Source organism: Phaenicophaeus curvirostris, chromosome 28 (genome assembly GCF_032191515.1).
Source record: "Phaenicophaeus curvirostris isolate KB17595 chromosome 28, BPBGC_Pcur_1.0, whole genome shotgun sequence".
Classification (NCBI taxonomy): Eukaryota; Metazoa; Chordata; class Aves; order Cuculiformes; family Cuculidae; genus Phaenicophaeus; species Phaenicophaeus curvirostris.
The window spans coordinates 5,314,764-5,332,160 of NC_091419.1; the positions used below are offsets into that span (position 1 = coordinate 5,314,764).

The 17,397-nt window shown below is 46.0% G+C and overlaps 3 protein-coding genes across 3 annotated transcripts; 2 read left to right on the forward strand and 1 right to left on the reverse strand.

Annotated features, from left to right (window-relative positions):
• Positions 1–52: 52 nt before the first annotated feature.
• CIB3 (calcium and integrin binding family member 3) lies at positions 53–6,357 on the reverse strand. The gene is made up of 6 exons (XM_069877760.1): positions 6,262–6,357; positions 4,478–4,512; positions 2,339–2,450; positions 1,828–1,975; positions 718–913; positions 53–282 (listed from the first exon to the last, which is right to left on the reverse strand). The coding sequence occupies exons 1-6, from the start codon at positions 6,355–6,357 to the stop codon at positions 261–263; spliced, it is 609 nt and encodes a 202-aa protein (XP_069733861.1). The 3' UTR covers positions 53–260.
• On the forward strand, positions 6,324–8,566 carry FAM32A (family with sequence similarity 32 member A). The gene is made up of 4 exons (XM_069877838.1): positions 6,324–6,432; positions 7,664–7,802; positions 7,905–7,958; positions 8,134–8,566. Exons 1-4 carry the CDS (start codon positions 6,356–6,358, stop codon positions 8,200–8,202), a joined length of 339 nt encoding a protein of 112 aa, XP_069733939.1. The 5' UTR covers positions 6,324–6,355; the 3' UTR covers positions 8,203–8,566.
• A 464-nt stretch (positions 8,567–9,030) lies between these two features.
• On the forward strand, positions 9,031–16,989 carry AP1M1 (adaptor related protein complex 1 subunit mu 1). Its single transcript, XM_069877828.1, has 12 exons — positions 9,031–9,125; positions 9,683–9,839; positions 10,199–10,266; positions 10,821–10,951; positions 11,098–11,245; positions 11,634–11,760; positions 12,101–12,243; positions 12,771–12,842; positions 13,114–13,272; positions 13,913–14,038; positions 14,236–14,311; positions 14,886–16,989. Exons 1-12 carry the CDS (start codon positions 9,084–9,086, stop codon positions 14,906–14,908), a joined length of 1,272 nt encoding a protein of 423 aa, XP_069733929.1. The 5' UTR covers positions 9,031–9,083; the 3' UTR covers positions 14,909–16,989.
• Positions 16,990–17,397: the final 408 nt, after the last annotated feature.

A 17,397-nucleotide genomic window follows, 5' to 3' on the forward strand; every position in this document is an offset into this window, starting at 1 on the left:
TAAAAAAAAAATGTTTCCTGTGTCACTGTTGTGGCCTGATTCGCTCGAGCTGGGAGGTGGAACAGACATTTTGTTAAATTACAGGAAAATCACGATTAATTGGTCTTTTGAAAGAGGTAGAGATAAAAGCTTTCCAGCTGGTTCAGTTACCAGAAATTGTCCTCTTTGCTCTCCTCGTTTTTCTCTCAAGAACAGTAATCTTAGGTGAAGTAACAGTTGTTGAAGGTTCAAGAAGCGCTTCTGTCTGTCTTTCACTTGGTTCAGATTCGAATGTGAAATGTGCTATTAAAAAAGGAAGCAATGATCACTTAAGTATCATTATTCAAAGGGATTCGCTACAATTATTCCTAGGACTGTACGATAAATGGGAAACCATTTTGCAGAGCACTTGCAAAGAATGGGTAAATTGCATCAGAAACCAGGTGAAGATTGTGTTATGTATTTTGTGAGCTAATCTCATATATTATCAATGGAGCCTGAGTGCTAATATTAACTTTTTAAGTTATGAGGACATTTTGTCATGTTGAAAGTACAGCGGATGAGTAAAAAGCAAGTCAAGAAGCCTCCATGCTTTTAAAGCATCTCTTTTCCCAGTTCTTGCTGTGGTCACCTCTAGAAACAAGAGAGTGGTGATCTGTAGTGGCTGGGGAGAGGTAAAACACCTCAGACAAAAACACCAAGAGCAACTTTAGGTTAGAAATCAAAAGCAAGTATTACCTGAGGAAATCTGGAGCTCGTACTATCATATGCTGAAAGTCTTCCAAAGACAGCTTGCCATCGTTGTCCGCATCGGCTTCGTAAATCACCTTCTCACAAACAAGGCTCACTTCTTCCGAGGTAAGTTCATTTCGGGTTAATTTGTTAACAGTTTTCTCTAGATCTGATTTGCATATGTAATCATCATTGTTGAAATCTGCCAAAGGAAACAAAATTAACTCCAAGTGACAAAAGTCAGCATTTTACATGGTTGACTGCAAAGACCTAACAGGAAGGGTTTGGTTCCCAGGCCATTATGTATTTATATAAGTAGAGCTTTTAAATCAAAAGTGAAGTTCTCTGTATTTTCTTGTATAAAAATTCAATAACAAAATAAAGATACTGGCATATTTTCTTCTTCTCATACATACCAGTAACAATTCTAAGTAGTTTAATGGCTAAACAAAGTCCAGCCATAATTAAATAATTGCAGCAAATCAGCATGACTGAACTAAATACAAGAAAGGGGGTGACGCGAAAGGAAGAGCAGGGGCTCATTTTGGTGAGCATTCACTTCTGTAACATCTCTGCTGAATCATGTACCCTCTAAATCACAAAACCCAATTTTGTTTGACCCAATTGTGTTTGGTAGATTGTCTGTCTTTGGCTGATTATAAAGAAAGTAACTGAAAATGGTGCCATAAGAAAAAAAAAACAAACAACTTTACGTTTATCCTGGGAGAAAAGCATGAGGAGTTGTGTTCCCTGCTCCCACCTCCCCCTGCCCAAACCACCCTGCAGATTTATGGGCAGCCAGATCCCGTGTGCTGCACTTTTCCAAGCAGCCCCTCAGACAGAAGTATTTCTTCAATGTTTATCGGCTCTTGAAAACCACAGATACTTCCAGATCGTAAATTTTGTTGTAAATCCTAATTCCAAATAACTAAGAGACAAAAGACAACCAGAGGTTTCTAGGAGAGAGAACAGGCACTCAACCTGAATTAAAAGAAAGGCTGCATTAAAACATACCTAACTAGAAATCATTATGAGGGCAAAATGAATATTTTGCATCCCTACATAAAGCTGCAGGACCTCTCCCCAAAGTTTCCTCTTTGTGCATGTCTCACTCACCGTAGATTTTAAAAGCATAATAAGCTTTTAAGTCTCTGGGAGCCATTTCACTCAGCACTGAAAACATGTCCAAAAAATCATCTAGAGTCATATTGCCATCTCCATCCTCTGAGAAAACCTCTGCGATCCGCTGGCGGAATGGATTGTCCTGGGAAACAGGAGACAGAGGAAAGGGGAGGTCATCCTCAGTAGCATTCATTTCAGCGCAGATAAGACGCAATTGGAGCGAGATTATTTTTGTTGTAACCTCTTCTTGGCAAAAACTCCTCTTTCTGCTATTCTACCCTTGTCTAATGCTGTATTAGAGGCAGCTGCAGCTGCCTTTAACCTTTGTGGATTTCAGGGCGTTTTCAGGGAGTCACTGGAAATATCCAGAAAGGCTTTTGACTTCAAGAGCCAAAATGTATTTGTATTTCAGCCTCCCAGCAATTAGTACTGGATGAATTATTTAAAAAGAGTAGATTAATCTCAAACATGTCACTTGATTCTGGTTTTGTCCCTCGCTCTGTACCTTCAGCTCTGGCATGCTGCCAATGAGTTCATAGGGAAGCGTCACGGCTGGTTTATCCGTGTAGTCGAGCGGAACTAGCTGTGGGGCGAGATCTCGGTATCTGTAAAACAGCCTGCGAGAGGAAAAAAGGCTTGTTCAGGGAATGAGTTGTTTAGACCTCTGAGAACAATGCATTTGTCTTTTCCATATCATTCCTCACACTTTGCACCCTTTACCAGACTGATGACCTCTGTCAATAAACAACATTGAGAATGCGCTGTAGATATCGGTGGAAGGCTGAGAGAGCTGGGGTTGTTCAGCCTGGAGAAGAGAAGGCTCCGAGAAGACCTTAGAGCGACCTTCCAGTACCTGAAGGGGCTACAAGAAATCTGGGGAGGGACTGTTTGCAAAGGCTTGGAGTGACGGGATGAGGGGCAACGGAGATAAACTGGAGAGGGGCAGATTTAGACTAGACGTAGGGAGGAATTTTTTCATTATGAGAGTGGTGAGACCCTGGCACAGGTTGCCCAGGGAAGTTGTGGCTGCCCCATCCCTGGATGGGTTCAAGGCCAGGTTGGATGGGGCTTGAGCAGCCTGATCCAGTGGGAGGTGTCCCTGCCCATGGCAAGGGGGTTCAATTGGATGATCTTTAAGGTCCCTTCCAACCCAAACTATTCTATGATTCTATGACACAGCATTAAAAAGAACAATGTGGTTTAACTGGTGGAAACACAAAACTTTGTGCTTAGGGGATGGCGGGGTCAGACAGCCAAACCCTCCATACCTGTCTCTGAAATGAGATTGTTTTTACACAGTTTCAATTTTACTTTGTGTTCAAGCACCAGTGCAATTAGGATTTGTGTATTATACTACTAATGAGGCACAAGACCTGAAGGCTCACCTCATCTGTTTCCAGACACAGGAAAAAAAACTTGTGGACATAATAAAAGGGATCTGTTTTCCATGTCCACAATGAATGTGGCAAAAAATAACGGGCTTCAACTGGAGCATGAAAGATTTGGTTTCAATGTCAGAATAAAACCCTGAGTGCCTAAAGCCATGGGCAGGAAGGGAGAGATCTGGGACCAACTCAGCCATGTTTTTATCCACCCGAAGTATTTTCCCATTTTTCCATAGAACTCGGGTTCAAGAGACAGAAAATATGCATAATAATGTGACTGTATTCACCACTTTTTCAGCATCCTATTTGCTCCCATCCTTCTGCCAGGCTAAGGATCCCATTGACAGCTGTTATCAACAAAACAATAGGGCAGAATTTTAAAAGGGATCCTTATCAATAATAAATGTCTTATTCATGACATGGTTATAGTTCTGGCCTCTGTGTTCTACGTGGAAAAGCAGACAGATTTAGGTTTCAATTATTACTGAACCATTTCTATTTTATCCTGTATAGAATTCACGCAGAGAGATCAAGGTTCTCAAGAGGGACAGGCTCTGCAAAAACTGTCACATTAGCAAAAAGATAACTTGAGAGCTGCAGAAACAGAACAAGGGGTGTTTTATGACAGAAGAACAAGTTGAGGTGTTCAACGAAGCTGCGTAGTCCCCCTGAACAGAACCCCAGAGCTGGCTTTACTAGATCCTTCAGCCAGAGATTAAACAGAGTTCAATGAGGTGCATGAAGGCTTTGGGAAAACTATTACCTTGGAGGATTAGTTTAATAATTTATATGACGATATGACATGAAAAAAAATGTGAATAGTTTGACACAATCATCAAGGTTTTCATAAAACAGGCAAAGTATCCCAAGGAATAACAGTATCCTTTGAAGCACTTGTCATGAAACAAGGTAAGGGGAACATGGAGGTCACTGGCAAAGTATGCATGAAAATATAACTTGTTACTTTTCTTTCTAACAGAGAGACTAGTAACTTAATATAAAATTTAGAATTCTGGCTCAGTTTAGAGTCATAGAATAGTTTGGGTTGGAAGGGACCTTAAAGATCACCCTTAAAGATCATCCAGTTTAGGGTAGATAACATAAGGCTTGTACATTAAAAAGCAACAAAAATGTTCAGACTGTCCAAAGGTGTCCCTTTAAATTTGTGTAAGTCCATTGTAAAATGCTCTCACCCCATACATCACCTGTCTTACAGCACTCTCTCTCCTTTACCCACAAAATGCACATACAGGACTCACCTCAGAATTTCTTTCCTTGTAAAGAACGTGCAGTCCTATGAAATAAGAAAAGATATAACATGTAACGACAGTTTTCAGCACGCATTGGGTCCAGCTTTTCCTGTACAGTGACTTAAATGAAATTATATTTTACTATATGTGGCCAAGCATCAAAGCTTGCTCTTCTTGGCATATAATCATTATTTTATAATCATTCTTCTTCATGTAAGAATCAAACTACATTACTGAAATCTTCACTGTAATTTAGCACTCCTACTTAATAATTTTTAAGGGAGATTGTTTTTAAAAGACCTTTGCTATTATTCAACAACCTGTCCAAATAGACACTTAGTTTGTTTTGTACCTGATATGCATCCAGTTGCTCTGGAGTGAAAATGGTTTGCTTATTTCCCATTTCTAGCTCCGAATGCTGGGTTTTGTCCCATCATTCTTTCCTCAGAGGTGCTTTTATAGGAGGCGTGGATATTCAGCTATTAAAAGCTGTCACAGTGAGGTGCAGCAGAGGATCAAGTAACAGGCTTCTCTGTTCTACAGGCTGCAAAGTATCATAACAGGAGCTTTTCATCAAATCTCCAGCCTGGCTACTTGAGGTTCATATCCAGCATCGCTCTCCTGCGTGCACAACAGGCTCACGTTACAGTATTTAACCAAACAACTGACAGCTGCCTGAGTCTCTGAGAGACCACGGAGACTGCATGGGTTGGACTTTTCATTCCTCCAGATGTGGCAAGTTGCCTGAGCTGTGTTAGTAACATCTTTTCTCTTTAAGAATTAACACCAAATGCTAGAAGTTTATAGTGGTGATGGTAGTCCCTTCATCCTTTTCCTCTCCCCTTTCTCTATAACACACTAACTAACAGTACTTTGTGTGGGAGGCAGTTATCACAAAGTCCCCTCACTCCCTTTATTGGTGACATCAAGCTGAGTGGGGCAGTTGTCACACCAGAAGGATGGGATGTCATCCAGAGGGACCTGGGCAGGCTGGAGCAGTGGGGCTGGGAGAACCTCATGGGTTCCACAAGGCCAAGGGCAAGGCCCTACAGCTGGGTCAGGGCAATCCTCGGTTTCAGTACAGGATGGGGGATGATGTGATGGAGAGCAGCCCTGAGGAGAAGGACTTGGGGTGCTGGGGGATGAGAAGCTCGACATGAGCCGGCAACGTGCCCTCACAGCCCAGAAACCAACCGTGTCCTGGGCTGTATCCAAAGCAGCGCGGCCAGCAGGGAGGGAGGGGATTGTCGCCTCTGTTCATCTCTTGTGAGACCTCAGCTGGAGTGTTGCGTCCAGTTCTGGAATCCTCAACATAAGAATCATAGAATCACTAGGTTGGAGAAGACCCACTGGATCATCGAGTCCAACCATTCCCATCAATCACTAACCCATGGCCCTCACCCGTCCCTTAAACCCCTCCAGGGAAGGGGACTCAACCCCCTCCCTGGGCAGCCTCTGCCACTGTCCAATCACCCTTTCCGTGAAAAATTTTTTCCTAATGTCCAGCCTGACCCTCCCCTGGTGGAGCTTGAGGCCATTCCCTCTCGTCCTGTCCCCTGTCCCTTGGGAGAAGAGCCCAGCTCCCTCCTCTCCACAACCTCCTTTCAGGGAGTTGGAGAGAGCAATGAGGTCTCCCAGAAGGAGATGGAGCAGTTGGAACGGGTCCAGAGGAGGCTACAAGGATGATCCGAGGGCTGGAGCACCTCCTGTACGAGGCCAGGCTGAGAGAGTTGGGGTTGTTCAGCCTGGAGAAGAGAAGGCTCTGGGGAGACCTCAGAGCGACCTTCCAGTACCTGAGGGAGTTGGGACCCGCCCCTTGATTCCCTGGCCACGCCCCTCGCGTCGCTGGCCCCGCCCACTGCTCCTCGGGCCCCGCCCGCGGCCGCCATGGCGGATTACGAGGCGGTGCAGCGGGGGCCGCTGCGGCTCAAAGGCGGCGGGGCGGGCCTGGGCGCCGGCAAACGGTGGGGAGAGGGCACCGGGGGGACGGGGAACCGAGGGGCATCAGGGAGGGCGGCCGGGGCCGGGAGGAGGGGAGGCCGGGGAGGGCCTGGGGCCGGTAAGGGCTGAGGAGGGGCGGCCGGGGAGGGCCTGGGGCCGGCACAGGATGAGAAACAGGGGACAGGACGAGAGGGAATGGCCTCAAGCTCCACCAGGGGAGGGTCAGGCTGGACATCAGGAAAAATTTTTCACGGAAAGGGTGATTGGGCGGTGTCCGAGGCTGCCCAGGGAGGGGGTTGAGTCCCCTTCCCTGGAGGGGTTTAAGGGCCGGGTGGACGAGGTGCTGAGGGCCATGGGTTAGTGATTGATGGGAATGGTTGGACTCAATGATCCAGTGGGTCTCTTCCAACCTGGTGATTCTGTGAAATGAGGACCAGGGCCAGGAGGAGGGGGCACGGGGGGAGGCCTGGGGCCGGTAAGGGCTGAGGAACGGGGGCCGAAGACACTGGGGGGACCGGGGAGGGTGGCCGGGGCCGGGAAGTAGGGGGAGTAGGGAACCAGGGGGGCAGGCGGTGAGGAATAGGGACCGGGGGCGAACCTAGGGGCATCGGGGAGGGCAGCCAGGGTGGCAAGCGGGGAGGAGAGGGGGCAGGGGAAGCTGGAGAGGGCAGCCAGGGTGGCAAGCGGAGAGGATAGGGGACTGGAGGCACCAGGGAGGGTGGCCAGGGTGGCAAGCGGAGAGGATAGGGGACTGGAGGCACCAGGGAGGGTGGCCAGGGTGGCAAGCAGGGAGGAAAGGGGACTGGGGACACCGGGGAGGGTGTACAGTGTGGCAGGCGGGGAGGAGAGGGGACTGGGGACACTGGGGAGGATGTACAGGGTGGCAGATGGGGAGGAGAGGGGACTGGAGGCACCAGGGAGGACGGCCAGGGTGGCAAGCGGGGAGGAAAGGGGACTGGAGGCACCAGGGAATGTGTACAGGGTGGCAAGCGGGGAGGAGAGGGGACTGGGGACACCGGGGAGGGTGTACAGGGTGGCAGATGAGGAGGAGAGGGGACTGGGGACACCGGGGAGGGTGTACAGGGTGGCAGATGAGGAGGAGAGGGGACTGGGGACACCGGGGAGGGTGTACAGAGTGGCAGATGGGGAGGAGAGGGGACTGGAGGCACCAGGGAGGACGGCCAGGGTGGCAAGCGGGGAGGAGAGGGGAGCAGGGATACCGGGAGCTGGGCACTGACTAGCCTTTGCCTGCAGGAAGAAGAAGAAGGCAAAGGACAAGGCCAAGGTGCTGGAGCAGATCGTGAGCAGCAAGAAGCAGGAGGAGGAGAAGAAGCGTGGCCTGGACAAGCGGACACCGGCGCAGGTGGCCTACGAGAAGATGCAGGAGAAGCGGGTAGGGCTGGGGGTTCGGGGGAGGGAATTAGCCCAAATTCACCCCTCAGTGCTAAGGGGCTACAAGTGCGGGAAGTGACCGGCCTCTTGTGTGTCCTCACAGCAAATGGAGCGGATCCTGAAGAAGGCGTCCAAAACTCATAAGCAGAGGGTGGAGGTAAGCAGAATTATCCCCATTTTCTCAGGCTGGTGTGTATTTATCTGCGCCTTGGGCTGAAGGAGCTGTTCTGCTTTTGTGAAGCACCAAAGTAAGGAGGTGGAGGGTCTTGTGGTTCAACCATGGTGATGTCGGCACCAATGTTCAATGTTTTCTTCCTCTTTCTCCCTTCTAGGACTTCAACCGGCACTTGGATACTCTGACGGAGCATTATGACATTCCCAAAGTCAGCTGGACAAAGTGAACGGACTGTTTTTCAAGGCTTTGGATTGGGAGTTGTGTTTTGTTTGTACTGAACGGGGTTGCCCTTTAAATCGGTGTATTCTCCATACGGAATATTTAATGTATTTTCTTAATGTTTATGACTTCCTGCCATCTTATGGTTTTGTATGTTTAAAACCAAACAATCAGCAAAGCCTTCTTGGCTGATGAGCTCTGAGGTGCAGAAGGCTATTTATTTCAAGGGATTGAGACCAAAATTAAGAGCTGGCTGGAATACACTCATGTTTAATGCTGACCATTCTCTCTAGAGTTGTCTCCAGAGGGGGAGCAGCCATAACTTGTACCTTTGGTCTCTAAATTCTTATTAAAACGCTGCTTTCATCCTTTTTTTGGTGCTGACTTGCCGATAAAATCGGGGTGGTGCACTGACAAAGCTTGTGTGTGTAGTTTTTGAAGCGCTTTGCCTGCGGTTACAGTTTTTACTCCCAGCGCGAGATGCCGTGTGTCTCAAAGTTTAAATCCCAATGTTCCTCTGAACCCCGATATTGGTTTTAATATTGTTCTTAATATTGTTCTTAACCCCAAGGTTGTCCCCAGCTGCTTGTCTGTGGGCCCTGGGTGCTCAGCAGCTGCAGGGGCTCCCGCCTCATCCCACCCCAACCTCCCCCGTGGGCTGCAGCCCCTTGTCCCGACGCCCATCGCGCTGCCGGTGCTGCGGGGGATGGGAAATATCCAGGGACTATTTAACAGGGTGGGTGGGTGAGTCCAGTTGTTCTTCCGCTGCGGTGGAGGCTCCTTGCGCGTATCCCTCCGCGCAGCCGCCGGATCTCGTCCCGCCCCTCCCGCCGGAAGTGCCGGGGCCGGAAGCGGAAGCGGCTGCGCGGGGCCGGGCGGGCGGCGGCGATGTCGGCGAGCGCCGTCTACGTGCTGGACCTGAAGGGGAAGGTGAGGCCCGGGCCGCCGCGGGCTCTGCGGGGCCCCCACGGGCTCTGCGGGGCCGCCCCGCGCTGGGAGGGCTCGGGCGGGCCTCAGGGCCGGCCCCGGTCTCTCGGGCATGCGGGGCTGAGCTTTGGGGGGGGGGGGGGTTCTGGCCTTTACCCCCTTCACGCTTACAGGCGCTGAGAGCAGCCGTGCCTGAAGAGCCCAGCGCATCCCACCCTGGGTAATTAATCTCTGCCGTAATTGGGGGTGGGTTGTCCCAGAAGAGCGTTTTTGCAGCTTAAAGGCATCATTAAGGCGCATGCAGCAGTACGTGAAGAATAACTCCGGAAAACTTTATTGCGTGGCTTTGCAGTGAAAGAGAAGGGCTTGAATTCTCATCATCAAAGCGTTTTGCCATTGTGGTTTGTGTTTATAGCCTGTGTAGAGGCTGGAGCCAAGCTGGGAGCTTCTCTTAAAGTTACCTGAACAGGCCTTCCAAATACCCCGTGTGTTGGTCTCACGTGCTGACATTATCTCGTAAAAGAGGCAAAACCTAAAGGATTCTGTTTCTTTCTATATAGGTTCTCATCTGTCGGAATTACCGCGGAGATGTGGACATGTCAGAGGTGGAGCATTTTATGCCCATCCTTATGGAAAAGGAAGAGGAGGGGACGCTCTCTCCTATTCTAGCACATGGAGGAGTTCGTTTTATGTGGATTAAGCATAACAACCTGTATCGTATCCTTTATTCTGCCCGTAGCTCAGACGTGCCCCATGCTGCTGTAGCGTTTTCATCATTTGTCTCCAGATGCAACCCAGGGGATAGAGGACTCATTAAATAAAGTCAGTTTATGCTTTATGTTGTGTAGCGTGCACCAGCAGCACAGGGCACAGAAAAGCGTTTGCATTAATTTTTCTCTAATAAATTATTCCCTGAATGTAACCTTTGTGTCTCGTTACACTAGAGGCACTGTTAATTAATTAACTCCTAGGCCTTTTAGCCAATTCTGGTGGCCTAAAGACTTTAAAAAATGCACATAATAAACATTCTTTGCAATGCTGACTCTGAATGCACCTTCCTGAACATCCTTTATCAGTTGTGGCAACATCTAAGAAAAACGCTTGCGTGTCGCTGGTGTTTTCCTTTTTGTATAAAGTAGTCCAGGTGAGTACGACGTTCCAGAAGGAACCTCCTCTTTCTCAGTTCCATGTAAATCTGCTCTGAGTAGAAGCGCATGGAGTTTAGCATTTCCAAAGAACTCTCTGGTAATAGCATTTTTACTTGAAAATTGGTTATTTTGTAGAATCACTAACAATGGGATTGGTGTTTTGTAGCTCAGTAGGGAAAGGATGCGACAGCGCTGTAAGCAGTTGCATAAAAGCTGAGAGCACAGAGGAAAATGGTGAATTCAATACATGAGTAGTGGTGTTCATAGGAATTCCACATTTGGTTCTTCTGTATCTGGCACGAAAAAAGACTTTATCCAGAATAAATATTTTTCATAGTAGTTAGAGCTGCTTCTGGGACTCTCCAGCTCTCTTCTAATTGAGGTGGATTTCCAGAGGTGAACCTTCCGGGTGGAACGCTGGTTGTGGATCACGGGGTTTGGTTTGAGGCTTTATAAAACTCATTATTTTAGATACAAGGATACATTCTGAATGCGCTGCGCTTCCTCAGTTAATGCCCTCCTCCTCCTTCCCCTCCTTCCTGTGTTTCAGGTTTTTTCTGAATATTTCAAGGAGCTGGAAGAAGAGAGCATTAGGGATAATTTTGTTATTATTTATGAGTTGTTAGATGAGCTCATGGATTTTGGTTATCCACAAACCACTGACAGTAAAATTTTACAAGAGTAAGTATCTGTCTGTGTCGCTTACGGTGATAAACGCCTTGGGAAGTTTTGAGTGTTCTTCTATATAGAGACAACTGTTGTGGCTTGGTCAAGCTATCAAAACTGTTAATTGGGGGTTTTTTTCACACCCATTATATGCTGTAAAGGTACATCACTCAGGAAGGTCACAAACTTGAAACTGGAGCTCCACGTCCGCCTGCCACTGTTACAAATGCTGTTTCATGGAGGTCAGAAGGGATAAAATACAGAAAAAATGAAGTTTTCCTGGATGTTATAGAGTCTGTGAACCTTTTGGTGAGTACCTCGTACACTAACTGTGAATGAGAGTTGCAGTAAGGAGTGGTGAAAAGGGACTATGGGCTGATACCTGCACAGGTACAACAAAAAGTGAGACCGACTGTGGCCAGTGTTCTGGGATGCTCCAAATGACATCGATCATTAAGACTGAGTGCCTGTAAGGACACCCCTAGTAAACAAATAATGCTTAATGTGGATGCGTTGTGAATTTCTGGCATGTCCTTTCCTCCTGTGCCCATCACCTCCCTGACCTAATTCTACTCAGCTCAACGCTCGGTAGAAAGGCGTCCAAGAATATATGGAACATGGAGATGGGGTGGGAGTATTGCTTGTCAGGGCACATCACATCAAAGCAAACTTACCTTTCTCTTTGCTTCATTTTTAGGTCAGTGCCAATGGAAACGTGTTACGGAGTGAGATAGTTGGGTCCATTAAAATGCGAGTCTTCCTTTCGGGAATGCCAGAGCTGCGCCTTGGTTTAAACGACAAAGTTCTCTTTGATAATACAGGCCGTGAGTATTTTGGGGTTATCTCAGTAATTGGGAAAGACATTGTCTGAAATCATAGGGTCTGGGATGCTTGAAAGGAAACCCTGCCTTTGACAGCGTAGCAAACCACTTTGGGTCTTGGGTGATGATATCAAGCGGAGGTGGAGTCCTGTGATAAGGCATGGTAACCATCACAGCTTCCTCATCTCTGTTTCACTGGGACTTCTCTAGTCCTACAAACCTGGAGTGAGCAGAGAAGGAACTGGCTCAAAGGGAGGAACGTCAGCAGGCAGCGGCTCTGCTGGGTACTGGCTGCAATGACACTTGGGCCGGGATTTACCTTGAAATGTCTGTTTTCTCCCAGGTGGCAAAAGTAAATCGGTAGAACTGGAAGATGTAAAGTTTCACCAGTGTGTCCGTCTCTCTCGCTTTGAAAACGACAGGACAATTTCTTTCATTCCGCCTGACGGAGAGTTTGAACTCATGTCATATCGGCTCAATACCCATGTAAGTCTAGATCCGTGCTTTTTTATGTGATAAGGTTTCAGATTGTAGACAGAATTGGTGATGGCTTTCCCTTAATGTTATTTCCCTTAATGCTGCTTTCCTGAAGTACGAGCAGCACGATAGTTTTCAAATCAACTGTTAACAGCAAAGCTTTGTGCTTGCTCCTTCTGGAGGAAGTAAGAGAGTTTAGAAATAACTTTGCAGGGAGTTATCTCTGTCTTTTCAGCCATTCGTGGAACTGTCCCTGAAATACCGTTCCTGCAATGATTGCTTTTTAAGCAAACTGCATGATGAAATGTCAGTGTGGCAATTCAACACGCTTGAAGCAGCAGAGTTTGTCATGTAATGTTATCAGACTGTGCTGGCCATTCAGAAAGGAAAAATTCCATATGGAGAAGGTGATGTGCAACTGGCAGGAGACAACAGATGGAAACTTTAGCATTCGTTTTCTATTTTAAAGGCAGGAATTTGAACTGGAGTGATTTTTGGGGTTGTGTTAAAGCTGTAGCTCTGTTTTTCCACTTTAGGTAAAACCACTGATCTGGATTGAGTCTGTGATCGAAAAGCATTCCCACAGCCGCATCGAGTACATGATCAAGGTGAGCAGTTCTAAAATCATAATGGTTACTTTTAATCTTTTCTTTACTTTATTTTCAAAGCTGGACCAGGAGCACGTGTGTTTTTGTGTGAGTATTTAGTATTTCTGTGGGACTTTGACAGCTTCCTGGGTAAGGCGCAGCCTCTGTGTTGCGGTGCCGTATCTCGGCATCTGTGTTGGGGTGGAGGGATGCTGAGAGTCACAGCTCTCTGGAGTCACCTGCAGAATGGAACCATTTAGAGGCTTTTCACATTTTCTTTTCTCTTCTTTAGGCAAAAAGTCAATTTAAGCGTAGATCAACTGCCAACAACGTGGAGATTCACATTCCAGTTCCAAATGATGCAGACTCGCCAAAGTTTAAAACCACGGTTGGAAGTGTCAAATGGGTTCCAGAGAACAGCGAAATTGTCTGGTCCATCAAATCTTTCCCAGTAAGTGTTATTTTTAGTCTTATCACCTAATAGTGTAATAATTACTTACAGGTAATATTTTATTTGCCTTGGGCAAATTCTAAGCATATCAGACAAGTAGTACTGGCTCCTTCTTTTCCCTTGGATGAAGGCTTGGAACTTGCAATCGATGCTGCAGATACTCTATATTTTTTGTTTAATTGGGGTAATTTTTCAGAACTAGGTTAGATCGCAGGTTTTTGAGTGGTGTCTGTGGGTGGTGCAGTCCCTTGGCCTAGGTTTAGCAGCAGCTGGTTTGATTTATCAGACTGTGCTGCTTGGGTGGTGCCACAAGCTGTTCCAGGCACTGATGGTGCAGCAGTACAGCTGTCCGACAGTGTTTAATTGGAATGGGCAGCAGAAAAACCTCATTTGCTTTTATTCCTTTGGGGTCTGAGGCTGGAAGAAAATGAATCGTGCCTCAGGCTCATCCTGATTTGATTTGTATCTTTAAAAAAGTATCTTTACAATAAAACCAAGTGCTCCCGTCTAAGCTACAGATAACCGCTGAAATGAGCAGTGGAGTTCAGCAGTTTGACATGAAGAAAATCACTTGTATCACTGCAAGCTTTGAGGTTTTTCTGTTTCAAGAAGAAAAATGACCTCTCTCTCTCTTGGGTAGGGTGGGAAGGAATACCTGATGAGAGCTCACTTTGGACTGCCAAGCGTTGAAGCTGAAGATAAGGAGGGAAAACCTCCCATTAGTGTAAAGTTTGAGATTCCATATTTCACCACTTCAGGAATCCAGGTTAGTGCTTGAAAACAGAAATACTGGCGAGTGAATGTCCTGGACTCTTTAACACACAAGTTTTCCTTATCTTCTCGGTGATTCCCATTCAGTGTTAACCATAAAATGTATTTTTGGCAAAAAAAGACTTCCTTTTTGGCTAAGTGCTGCTCAGCTGAGGGAACAGACTTCATTTCCTAACATGCCTTTCTGTCCAGGTTCGCTACTTAAAGATCATTGAGAAGAGTGGCTACCAGGCTCTCCCGTGGGTTCGCTATATTACCCAGAATGGAGGTAAATAGAAAGCGCTAGAACTTTGATTGATCCCCAACTTGCCTACTGTGTTTCTTAGCACACACCTACAAATGGAAATACACAAACCAGTTTGCTCCTATTCCTCAGTATTAAGCTGTAGGGGCTATGTCTGTGTTAGCTGAAGCTATGCTGCTTTGTCCAGTCACTGGTTTTGGTGTCTTAATATGAGGCTGCTCGAGGGGTTTGTAATTAAGCTGGGACTTGGGGAGATTTTTGGAATATACATTTTAAAAGGAATCGCCCACGTGAATCATTCTGCCAGCTTTAAGGTGTATAAGACACTGCCTACTAAAAGATCATTTGCTAGTAAAAGCAGTGGGGTTTAGGGTTTTTTCTTTGCTTTTTGTTGGTTTTGCTGTTAACTATTTTCCCTGGCTTGGAAGCGCAAGTGCCTGCGATCCCCTTAATCGCTGTAGCACCCATGTTCCTGGCTGCTCTACACCATGACCTGGTTTTATTTTACATCGCTTCATCCCAGTTTGCTGAGCTGCTTCGCTGCCTTTAGTGAGACAACTGACTACAACCATTTCTTGGCTTTTTCTCCCCTTTGCAGACTACCAGCTTCGAACACAGTAAAACCTCGCAGGCACCACAGGCGACCAAACTTCAGGCCTAGGATTTGTTTGCAGAAGCTTCTGTGGTACCGAGAGCTGTGAATGTTGTTGCCAAGGGTCTTGTTTCTGCAGTCTTGGATTGGCAGGAGAAAGATGGCAGATTTACTGTTTTCAATAATGTGTTTGAGCATTTGAACCATTTGAACCATAGTATTGATTGTGTGAATATTTATTTCATTCTTAGAACGTGCTGATCTTGCTGCTAAATGCTAATTACGTTAGGAACAGCAGTGACCTTGAGGAGCCAGGAATACAGGATGAACAATGTCTCATCAATGCCTTGTCCGTTACATTCACAGAATTTCTGGTATTGGTATTTTAGGATCTCTAAAGACATTGGCAGCATTTTGCTAGAAATTAGGACGATGATTGTGCAATTAAATGACTGCTGAACACTTAGTTGTATGTAGCCCAAGATATTTATTTGTTTCTGGGCATCTGGGTGCCTTATCTCATTCAAAGCTCTGTTAACTTAAAAACATTTACGGAATATGAGTTAAAACGATCTGGAGTCCAAAAATGCTGTTTGTTCTTTTTGCATGGTTTCAAACCAATTAATCTGATGGAACAACTTCAGGTGAAGAGTTTGGAAACAAAAATCTGGGTTTGTTAAAGTTAACTGAGAACAAGAGATGGCAGAAGTAAATGTCCGTGGGAACATCTCTGTGGAAGCACGATGATTGCTCCTTCAAGTTAGTGGAGATGTAGACTTGGAGACTTTCAGCCCTGTGATGCCCCAGGGCATGGAAAGCCCATGCCAATTGACAAATAATTGCTTCATTTTTAACTTCTATTCATAAAACAAGTCCAAAACTGTAATATGTGCTAGGCATAAGACCTTTCATCAATTATTTAAAAGAAAGGATTAAAACAATTTTGGAGGCGGTGAAATTTGACAGGAAGATTGAGGGTTTATTATTATTTTTCCACATAATTGTAATAAACTCCAACCTCTTCCCAGAAGTTGATCGTGGTTTATGGAGAGGCTGATAAAAATACAGTGGCCATCTTCTTCCAGCTTGCCTTTGTGTTAATGTACGGTGAATATTTCCCTTTTTTGCTATAGTTTGCTAGAATTGTTTAACTTTGCTGCCCTAAGGGGGATCCTTTTTCTCCTCGGTCTTTCCTGTTGGTGAGCAGCTGTTAGAACATCCTGGCAGAATGGGTAACGGTTCATAAGGTTTTACTGAAAGGTGTTATTTTTTTTTTACATGCCGTTTCATTTTTTTTCCGAGAAGCCAAGATTGGCGTGGCTGTACATATTTTTATTTTGATTTTTTTCAGAAATAATTTTGACGGTTATCAGTATTTTCTTTAAACAATTTTTAGAATGTTTTGGTTTGAATTTAGTCCTCCTGACATGCTAAATTTAAACCATCTAAAATCTAAATATCCATGTGTCTGCAAACGTGGTGTAACACACTGTGTGCAAGGTTCTCAGCACTGCTGAGCTGTCGGTCCTCGACTCTCCCACAGGCTTGAGAAGATGTTTCAGTCCTTGTGCCCACTACACCTGTATATAACAGATATCAGTATCTGTGTAGGCAGTATATACTGCTAGAAAAATTCGATTAAATCCCCCTGGGTGCAGCTGCTGGGGAGCAGGAGGAGCTGCCTCAAGAGGGGACAGGTACCCGGAGAGCTGTAGGTGATAACCAGGCAGCTGGTGAGACAGCAGGAGGTGCAGACGTGTAATCCTGAGTCAGGTTACTGTGTTTGTCCCCAACAAGCTCCATGTTGAAACATATTCAATCATCTTGTTCAAGATTTTATTCCACTGCTCGTTTTCATTTGAACAATGAAGCTTACAACTGGACTAAACATTTTTATATTAAAACTGTAACTGGTTGACAAATCGCTTTCTGACGACTGTTCTTCAAGTATTTGCCTGTACAATGTGACTTTTCATTCTGATTTTCCTGTTGAAGGTTGTCTCCTGCGGACCGGAACAGTGTTTTTCTCTCATTTTGTTGCACTTTGTTTGATGCTGCGGCGTCAGCCGTGCTTGTCCAGCGCGTAATAAAAGGCAAAAAGTCCGCTGAATCAGTTGCACTTTGCTTGCTCTTTGTTCCATTTGATCTACAGCAAGGTGTAAGCTGCTAATCTCAGCGAACCCTTGCTTGTTCTGAGGCCTGGATAAGTGAAACTGAACTTCATAGAAGCCGAAAGTATTCGGATTCTTGATTTGTTTACCAAATACTGACAAAATCTTGGGTTTTTTTTTATTGTTCTCTGCAAAATTTGCCCATGCACCGTAAAATTAGTGCTTGCTAACACCCTCTGTTTCTGAAAGCAAAAAAAAAACCCTATCTCCTCATCTGTTCATGGTTGAAATGGAGGGTCCCTGTGTGCTTGCGTTGGCACAGAGGCAGAGGCTGAATGGTGTGATCCTAGCACTTGCTCTTGTTTAAGGAGTAACTTCTTTTTGCAGTAAGGTTTGTCCTCGAGTAA